Genomic DNA, 10181 nt, shown 5'->3' on the forward strand with positions numbered 1-10181 from the left:
TATAACATCCACACCTTGCACTGTACAAAGCCATGATCGCAGTGTAACACACCCGTTTCACAACATTCCCAAAACTTCACATAGACCAATATCCCATTAGCTATGCCAATAATTGCAATGACAAATCAGTGGTGCAGCTGGTCGAACCACTGCCTCTCAAGTCCAGTGACCAAGGTTGAATCCTGATCTCTGTGTGGAGTTTGCACGTTCTCCCTGTGAGCGCATGGGTTTTCTCTTATGCTCCGGTTTCCTCCCCCATGCCAAAGACGTGCAGGCTTGTCGGCTAATTAGCTTCGGTAAAGAATGTAAATTGTCCCTGGTGTGTGTGAGTAGTGTTAGTGTACGGGGATCGCTGGCCGGTCTGGACTGGGTGGGCCGAAGGGCCTGTTTCCGCGCTGTATCTCAAAACTAAACTAAACTAAGCAGCCAGTGCCTGCTCTCATTACTGCTCCATCACGGGGCCCTGTTCTTCTGTCCTCCCCCCCCCCCCCCCCCCCCCCACTCACTGCTTCCTCAGCACAAACATCCCAAACCCATTGTCAGTTGCCTGTTCATGGGCTTCTCTCCATGTTGCTGTGCAGTGAGGCTAGTAAACAGGATGTCGCATCTAGCCAAACATCCTCTATTCATGGTGGACAATCACAACATGTCAAAAACAAGACCGAATGTATGAGATGAGATGTATGCCGGAGGAGGTAGTTGAGGCTGGAACTAGCCCAACGTTTAAGACTCAATTAGACAGGTTCAAGGATAGGACAGGTTTGGAGGGAAATCAGCCAAATGGGGGCAGGTGGGACTAGTGTAGATGGGACATGTTGGCCGGTGTGGGCAAGTAGGGCCGAAGGGCCTGTTTCCAGATTGTATCACTCTGTGACTATGTAGGAGCTGATGGAGTAGCATTCCACCAGTGCAGACAATGTCACCAACAAGTCTTCCTCTGCAGCAAAGTTTTGTGAGAGTGAGATGAAACATCATAGTGGCACGATGACCAACTCCAGATGGTCTCACCTTGAATCCAGACAATTCTGAAAGGAAGAAATAGTCTCTTAATCATAGAATCATACAGCATGGAAACAGGCCCTTCAGCCCAACTCGTCCATACCATCCAAGATGCCCCATCTAAGCTAGTCCCATTTGCCTGCTTTTGGTCCATATTCCTCCAAACCTTTCCCATTCATGTACCTGCCCAAATGTTTTCTAAATGTTGTATAGTCAATGGGTGGGGAATGCATCCAGTATCTCATTCAATCTCTTGACACAACCTGTACAACAGTGAGGGAGAGATTGTGTGGCGGCACGGTGGCTCAGCGGTAGAGTTGCTGCCTCACAGCGCCAGAGACCCGGGTTCCATCCCGACTATGGGTGCTGTCTGTACGGAGTTTGCACGTTCTCCCCGTGACCTGCGTGGGTTTTCTGCGAGATCTCCGGTTTCCTCCCACACTCCAAAGACGTACAGGTTTGTAGGTTAATAGGCTTGGTATAAATGTAAACTGTCCTTAGTGCGTGTAGGATAGTGTTAGTGTGCGGGGATCACAGGTCGGCGCGGACTCGGTGGGCTGAAGGGCCTGTTTCCGCGCTGTATCTCTAAACTAAACTAAGCTAAAATGTCCAGTATCTCATTCAATTGCTTGACAAAAGTGTACGAGGGAGGGAGAGATTGTGTTCCTCAAAGGATTCTCCGATCTTGTGTGTGTGTGTGGGGGGGCTTTCTGAGCAAGGAGATGGCCATTGATAGATATGGGCTTCCTGACCGTTTCATGTTTTCCCACAGTTTCGTTGGAAAATGTCCTGTTGGACGTAAAGGAGATGGGCCACAACATGGAACTGGTGAAACGGGAGAGCAATAAGCATGAGCATAACCTGGTGCTGAAGGATTTCCTGTCAATAAATGAAGGGAAGTTGGAAAAACTGCAACGAGACTCCAAAACTGCGCAGGCAAGTGGAATGTGGCGCTGAGCGCCTTTCCCATCTTTAACTTTGATCTCGGCATTCCAGTTCTCAGCCTAAGTAGGCAGTGAAGAAAGCCAATGGCATGTTGGCCTTCATCGCCAGAGCATTTGTGTTTAGGAGGTCCTTCTGCAGTTGTACAGGGCCCTGGTGAGACCACACCTGGAGTATTGTGTGCAGTTTTGGTCTCTTAATTTGCGGAAGGACATTCTTGCTATTGAGGGAGTGCAGTGTAGGTTCACCAGGTTAGTTCCCGGGATGGCGGGACTGTCATATGATGAAATAATGGATCGACTGGGCTGATATTCACTGGAATTTAGAAGGTTATCTTATAGAATTATATAAAATTCTTAGAGGATTGGACAGGGTGGATGCAGGAAAAATGTTACTGATGTTGGGGAGTCCAGAACCAGGGGCCACAGTTTAAGAATAAGGAGTAGGCCATTTAGGAATGAGATGAGGAAAAACCTTTTTACCCAGAGAGTTGTGAATCTATGCAATTCTCTGCCACAGAAGGCAGTGGAGGACAATTCACTGGATGTTTTCAAGAGAGTGTTAGATTTAGCTCTTGGGGCTAACGGAATCAAGGAATATGGGGAGAAAGCAGGAACTGGTTGTGGATGATCGGCCATGATCATATTGAATGGCGGTGATGGCTCGAAGGGCCGAATGGCCTACTCCGCCACCGCCAACGGGTCGATGGTTGAAAGGGTCAAGAACTTCAAATTCCTGGGCGTGCACATCTCTGAAGATCTTTCCTGGTCCGAGAACACGAACGCAATTATCAAAAAAGCTCATCAGCGCCTCTACTTCCTGAGAAGATTACGGAGAGTCGGATTGTCAAGAAAGACTCTCTCTAACTTCTACAGGTGCACAGTCGAGAGCATGCTGACCGGTTGCATCGTGGCTTGGTTCGGAAATTTGAGCGCCCTGGAGAGGAAAAGATTACAAAAAGTAGTAAACACTGCCCAGTCCATCATCGGCTCTGACCTTCCTTCCATCGAGGGGATTTATCGCAGTCGCTGCCTCAAAAAGGCTGGCAGTATCATCAAAGACCCACACCATCCTGGCCACACACTGATCTCCCTGCTACCTTCAGGTAGAAGGTACAGGAGCCTGAAGACTGCAACAACCAGGTTCAGGAATAGCTACTTCCCCTCAGCCATCAGGCTATTAAACCTGGCTCGGACAAAACTCTGACTATTAATAACCACTTTCCGCTATTTGCACTACCAGTTTATTTATTCATGTGTGTATATATTTATATCATGGTATATGGACACATTTATCTGTTTTGTAGTAAATGCCTACTATGTTCTGTGTGCTTAAGCAAAGCAAGAATTTCATTGTCCTATACAGGGACACATGACAATAAACTCACTTGAACTATTTTCTATGTTTCTAAGCTGTTCAGCGCAGGTTCAGTCTAAGCCCGAAACATATAAACGGTCAGGATGTGCCATGCCTTGTTTCTTCAGTGGAATGGTTGTTATTAATACATTGAAAGAGGTTATGGTTTATGGAAACACATGGGATGAGAAGTTCAGAAGTCAAAGGAGTAGCATTAGGCCATTCAGAACCAGAATTTGACTTCTGAACTTCTCATCCCATGTGTTCAGCAGAACATCAGGCCCAGGGGATTTATCATCCTTCAGTCCCATTAGTCTACCCAATACTATTTCTCACCTAATGAAAATTTCTTCCAGTTCCTCTACCCCCTTAGATCCTCTGTCCTCCAGTACATCTGGGAGATTGTTAGTGTCTTCCTTAGTGAAGACAGATCCGAAACACCTGTTCAACTCTACTGCCATTTCCTTGTTACCCATAATAATTTCACCCGTGTCTGCATTCAAGGGACCCACATTTGACTTTGAAGAGATAGAAGGCGTTGGGCCAACTAGAGATCATTTAATGATGGGGCCATGCATGGAGGTTGCAATGACCACAGACGTTGGTAATGCTATTGTTGGTGTGGGAGGGATCAGGTCAGTGAATTACATAAAGGGGCAGACCGGAGTTCAGCTCCCTCCCCCCTCAGACTGTTGGACTGCTGAGACAAGACAGCTTTAAGAAGTAGACCAAGACAATGCTAGGAAGGCATGTTTCTGCATGTGCGCTCCACAGCTGAAGGTCCCAAAATGGCGGCCAAAATGGCGGCCAAAGCTGCAATAAATGTGTTGGATGCATCTGTGAACATCCAGCACCGTCCTGGAATCATCAGCCTGTCGTGTAGGGAGTAAATCGCAGTGTAGGGAGTAAAAATCCTGGGATTAAGTGAAAGAAAACCGGGTGTGAAGTTAGGGAGCAGATCGACCATGTCCTTATTGAATACAGAACAGTCTCAAGGGGCCGAATGGCCTCCTCCTGTTCCTCTGTTTCCAATGCTAGGTTCCGGACAGCAATTGGATCATATTTGACTGTTATTCAAACAGCACTTAGTCTAATTCCCAATGTCTCAAACAAAAATTGAACTATTTTTCATGACGTTCTGATGATTTTCTCCGGAGATTTTGCTCGTGGTCACGTCCTGGAAGTGAATCTGCGATTTCTGGGGACTCCACGGCGTTCTTGGAAAGCTGACAACACAAGTGCTCGGAGCTGCTACAGATTTCCAAAGGGGGTTTTGCTGTGATTTTCTTTCAAGAGGCCACGGCACAAAGTGAACAATAGTTGGCAGAATCACGCCCTGGGACAGGATATGTCAAACAAATTGCAAAGTGGGTGTTCCACGCTGCCCCTGTCCTGGTTTTGCAGAGAATCCCAGCCAGGTTCTCCGCTGAAGGGCGGGGAGGGACTGGGATGAAATGGAATGTGTGGGAAAATGTTTGACTACCGACGACTCGTGGCCAAGTTTTTGAATCAACATGAGAAAATGATGGCGAGACTGGAACAAAATCTTTAAAACAGCAGAGAAGAGGGGGGGGTCATTACTTCTTGACGTTTAGCACTAACGCCTAGTTGCTTGACCCGTGACCTTTCAGCGTGGAAACAGGCCCTTCGGCCCACCGAGTCCGCACCTTCCCCACGTGCACTAAAACCATCCTACACACACTAGGGACAATCTTTACATTTATCCAAAGCCAATTAACCTACAAACCTGCACGTCTTTGGAGTGTGGGAGGAAACCGGAGCACCCGGAGAAAACCCACGCAGGTCACGGGGAGAACGTGCAAACTCCGTACAGACAAGATGCTGTGGAAAGCATCTTGTCCGGAAATATTACCATCTGGTTTGGGAATTGCTCTGCCCAGGACAAGAAGGCTCTGCAGAGAGTAGTGCGTTCGGCCGAACGCACTATGGGAACTTCACTATGCCCCCCTGCAGGAACTATACATCAGGAGGTGCAACTCCAGAGCCAACAATATCATGGGAGACCTCTTCCACCCCTGCAACGGACTGTTCCAGCTGCTACGGTCAGGCAAACGCCTCCGTTGCCATGCTGTGTGAACGGAGAGGTTGAGAAGGAGTTTCTTCCCAGAGGCCATTCGGACTGTAAACTCCTATCTCACCAGGGACTAACTCTACTGAACGTTTTTCCTTCCGCCCACAATATTTAATATGTAAAAAAATATGTGATTCTGTTTATAGTTTGTTTGGTTGTTTGTCTGTTTGTTTTTTGCACAAACGTCCGCGAGCATTGGCCACTTTTCATTTCACTGCACATCTCGTATGTGTATGTGACGATTAAACTTGACTTGACTTGGCTTGACCCGTAGTCAGGATCGAACCTGGGTCCCTGGCGCTGTGAGGCAGCAGAACGCCGTTGGGGGGGGAAAAGCTGACTGCTGTTATATCCGTAACTGTTGTTGGACATGCAAGGTGAATGACACAGCAAGTAATTTCCTTTCTGCCCTGTACAGGAAGCCTACAACAAAGTGGTCGTGTATTTTGGAGAAAGTGCCAAGACGACCCCCCCATCCGTGTTCTTCCCAGTCTTTGTTCGCTTTGTGAAGTCCTACAAGGTAAGATGACAGAGGCTGATCTGCTCCCTTTTTGCATGTGTTTACCATTGTCGTGACTTCAAACAGTGGTTAGGGGCCACAGAGACAGGTTTCGAGATGCCACCCAAAAGGCAAACAGCTATTAACATGTTAAAATGCAGTTAATGAGTCTTTGGCATCAACTGTGTTTATCCACCTGTCTTTGTTAAGTTTTAATGGCACTTTCCTAGAGTAAATATTGAAAGAACGTTCATAATGCAGCATCAGTGGCTGTAAATGGAATTAAAGAAGGAAAGTGAGGCTGAAGCAACTCAGTCTGAAGAAGGGTTTCGTCCCGAAACGTTGCCTATTTCCTTCGCTCCATAGATGCTGCTGCACCCGCTGAGTTTCTCCAGCATTTTTGTCTACCTTCGATTTTCCAGCATCTGCAGTTCCTTCTTAAACACTGAAGCAACTCAGCCCAGTTAGTAGCCCCCGTTGTCCAGCCTTCACTTAGTTTCCTCCCCCCTCTGTACAGACAGCGCCCGTAGTCGGGATCGACTGGCGCTGTGAGGCAACCGCTGCGCCACCGTGCTGCCCCCTGAGTGTCCTCCACCACCGCTCTGTGCCGCGCCGTGGTCCGCGTCCGATCCGCGTGCTCGTCCGTCTGTGGGGCCTCTGGCGACGGCGGCCCGATCTGCGGTGATCTGTGGACCGACTGCGGTGATGAGCACTAAGCTGGCTTCTTCCTCTCTGTCTGCAGGAAGCGGAGCAGCAAAACGAGCTGCGGAAAAAGCAGGAGCAAGCTTTGAGAGAGAAGATGCTTGCTCAGGAAGCCAAACTTCAGCAGGAGCAGAAGGTAAAGCACGCACCCACGGCTGCACTTTGACCTTCACTCTTCACAGCCAGGATGTTGGCAGGCCTAGGGCCAGGCCTGGGGGCAGTAGGGGAATACAGGCCATTGGCTTCAAGCACAGGAGAGGCCATGTGTCTCCACGGGACTCAACACAACTAAACTAAACTAGTTATTGTGCAGCTGCCAAATTGCACTCAGAAATCTCCCACAAGCACCAACGTGGTAACACTTTAACAGGCTGTCTTTAAGAGCAAATTAAATGGTGAATCAGGTGGCTGATAATCTCACACTGAATTGTTCAAAGTTGGACCCAGGGTCTTCATTTCAAAATGAAAGGTCTTATGATGACTTACCCAGAGGACTTGAATGGCCTGAAACCTTGCAACATTTGTAAACAGTTGGAGTATTATTTTTGCACCATCTATCATTTGATGAACAGTGCTGAATATTTGACAGTAATCTTACGCCAAGTTGTTTCTCATAGATGTGGTGAAGCCTAGGTAATGTTTTATTTGCCTTGGACACAAACTTGTAATCTCTTCAAAGCTTTAAAATGATTCCATGTTTTAAATTCCAGGCCTGTAAAATCTTCACATCCTGCATTTCACTCCTTCTAATTGGCTTCCAACTCCAGTATCGGCTTGTTTTTGTGTTGTCTGTAAGTTTAGTTTAATTTAGTTTAGGTCAGCTGAGTTTATTGTCGTGTGTGTCGAGGTACAGTGAAAAGCTTCTGTTGCGTGCTACCCTGTCAGCAGAAAGTCAGTACATGATAACAGTCGAGCCGTCCACAGTGTTCAGATACATGATAAAGGGAATAACGTTTAGTCCAAGATAAAATCCAGTAAAGTCTAATCAAAGATAGTCTGAAGGTCTCCAATTAGGTAGAGTTTAGTTTTGTTTCGTTTAGTTTGGAGTTACACAGTGGAAACAGGCCCTTCGGCCCACCGAGTCCGTGCAGACCAGCGATCACCAATGACTAGTTCTGTAGCCTACAAACCTGTACGTCTTTGGAGTGTGATAGTAAACCAGAGCACCTGGAGAAAACCCACGTGGTCATAGTATCATAGTCATAGAGTGACACAGCGTGGAAACAGGCCCTTCAGCCCAACTAGCCCACACCGGTCAACATGCCCCAGCTACACTAGTCCCACCTGCCCGCGTTTGGTCCATATCCCTCCAAACCTGTCCTATCCATGTACCTGTCTAACTGTTTCTTAAACGTTGGGATAGTCCCAGCCTCAACTACCTCCTCTGGCAGCTCGTTCCATACACCCACCACCCTTTGTGTGAAAAAGTTACCCCTCAGATTCCTATTAAATCTTTTCCCCTTCACCTTGAACCCATGTCCTCTAGTCTTCAATACCCCTACTCTGGGCAAGAGACTCTGTGCATCTACCCGATCTATTCCTCTCATGGCACGGGGGAAAACGCACAAACTCCGTACCGACAGCGCCCGTGGTCAGGATGGAAGCCGGGTCTCTGGCGCTGTGAGGCAGCAACTCTACCGCTGCGCCACCGTGCGCCGTCTTACGGACTTTCCGCGGGCAGCGTGCGCGGCCCGTGCTGTGCAGTAACGGTGGCATTGTTTCCTGCAGTCTCCCTGCCCCAGGAACAAGCGGCAGCACCAGGAGCTCATTGCCGAGCTGCGGAGGCGGCAGGTGAAAGAACACCCGGCTGTGTATGAAGGCAAAGACGGGACCATTGAAGACATCATCACAGGTAATGCTTGACTATATCCCAGCATCCCAGTTGGCTCGCTGGAGAGACACAGTGTTTCAAGGCTTATGGTTTTCCACAGTCTGTCGGAAGGAACTGCAGATGCTGGTTTAAACCGAAGATACCCTTGTAGACACAAAAAGCTCAGAGGGACAGGCAGCATCTCTGGAGAAAAGGAATGGGTGACATTTCGGGTCAGACTCTTTTTCACACTGATGCTGCCTGTCCCACTGAGTTACTCCAGCACTTTGTGATTTTCCACAGTGATGGGCTTGTGTACATTTGATTCGCTTCCAGTGCGGTTTTATTTGGCAAGCATCCCTGCACTGGTTGTCAGCACCACCGACCTTCATTTTCTTGCTGTAAACTTGACTTGGTTGCAACAATTGCATGCCAAGATTAACAGCATTGTTTGAGTGCGGCTTCCCTTGTTCTGCTAGAAGTAATCGCCTTGTGTAACTGTTTGATTGTGTGGCCAAGCATTTCTTGCTGTGGTGTTTCAATATAAATGTCACCGACCAGAGGGGGGAAGGGCTCCAGCAGAAGCTCACACAAACACCTCTAGTTTGCAGTCCATTTTTTGTTGGGAGCTCAGTCATAGAGTGATACAGTGTGGAAACAGACCCTTCGGCCCAACTTGCCCATGCCGACCAACATGTCCCATCTACACTAGTCCCAGAGTCACGGAATCAGGCCCTTCGGCCCAACTCACCCACGCCGACCAACATGTCCCATCTACACTAGTCCCAGAGTCACGGAAACAGGCCCTTCGGCCCAACTTGCCCACGCCAACCAACATGTCCCAGCTACACTAGACCCACCTGCCCGCGCTTGTCATATCCTATCCGTTCCTGTCTTCAACATAGCGATAGTCCCTGCCTCGGCTGTCATTAAATGAGGGGGGCTATGAAAGGCACCTCCAGTCCCCTATTACAACGTGTAGGAAGGAACTGCAGATGCTGGTTTAAATCGAACCTTGATGGACATAAGCTTCATGGAGCGACTGGCCATTGAATATCCTTATGCTTATGTATCCTCCCATCAATAGCCGACCAACACGAAGCAGTATGAATCTGGAAGTAGGATTAGAGGAGAGTTCGAGCTGTATGGTGCTAGATTCAGCTCTGCGGTGGTACAGTCTAGTGGCTCTGCGCAAGATCATTCCCATCTAGCACCCCAAGACGCTGCATTTTCTGTGCGTTTGTCCCAGTCTCGCATGTTGGCTAATGATCCAGCACCGAGCCAGCAAGAGGAGGTCTTTCAAAGGTTGCACTTTCCAACGTGTGTTTTGTTTTTTAATGCATTGTGAGGATATTAAGGCCCTTGCTATTGCTATGATTTGATGTGGTTTCTCTTTCTTCCCCCTTCCCCCAACCCTTTTGCTTCCTTCCCTCTCCCCCCCTCCTCTCGCCCTTCCTTCCTTCCTTCCCCCTCTCTCACACGATCCTCCTCCTGCAGTGCTGAAGAGTGTGCCCTTCACAGCCCGGACTGCCAAACGAGGCTCTCGGTTCTTCTGTGAAACGACGTTATGTGATGAGTCCAACTGTTAACGTTTCTGCCGTTTACAGACTCCAATTGCGACAGGTTTATACAATTTTTGTTCTCTCCATTGGTGTTGTTTCTAATGCTCATTGCTGGTCCATTTGAGAATCTTCCTGTTTCAGCCCCCGCTCCCCCTCCCCCTCTCCCTCCCCCTCCCATCGCCTGCACAGTCACCTTGCTTCATTGCTCGCTGCCTGTTG

The 10181-nt window shown here is 48.5% G+C and overlaps 1 protein-coding gene across 2 annotated transcripts in view; it reads left to right on the forward strand.

Moving 5' to 3' along the window:
* The window catches only part of LOC116968805 (formin-like protein 3), a 141433-nt gene that overhangs the window by 126770 nt on the left and 4482 nt on the right, over positions 1-10181 (forward strand). For both annotated transcript variants that reach the window (XM_033015694.1, XM_033015695.1), the window contains 5 exons: positions 1772-1935; positions 5808-5909; positions 6631-6726; positions 8319-8442; positions 9898-10023. In XM_033015694.1, coding sequence (XP_032871585.1) covers positions 1772-1935; positions 5808-5909; positions 6631-6726; positions 8319-8442; positions 9898-9989 — 578 coding nt within the window. In that variant the 3' untranslated portion in view covers positions 9990-10023. The remainder of the gene's footprint in view (positions 1-1771; positions 1936-5807; positions 5910-6630; positions 6727-8318; positions 8443-9897; positions 10024-10181) is intronic.

This window comes from Amblyraja radiata, chromosome 46, assembly GCF_010909765.2.
Source record: "Amblyraja radiata isolate CabotCenter1 chromosome 46, sAmbRad1.1.pri, whole genome shotgun sequence".
Taxonomy (NCBI): Eukaryota; Metazoa; Chordata; class Chondrichthyes; order Rajiformes; family Rajidae; genus Amblyraja; species Amblyraja radiata.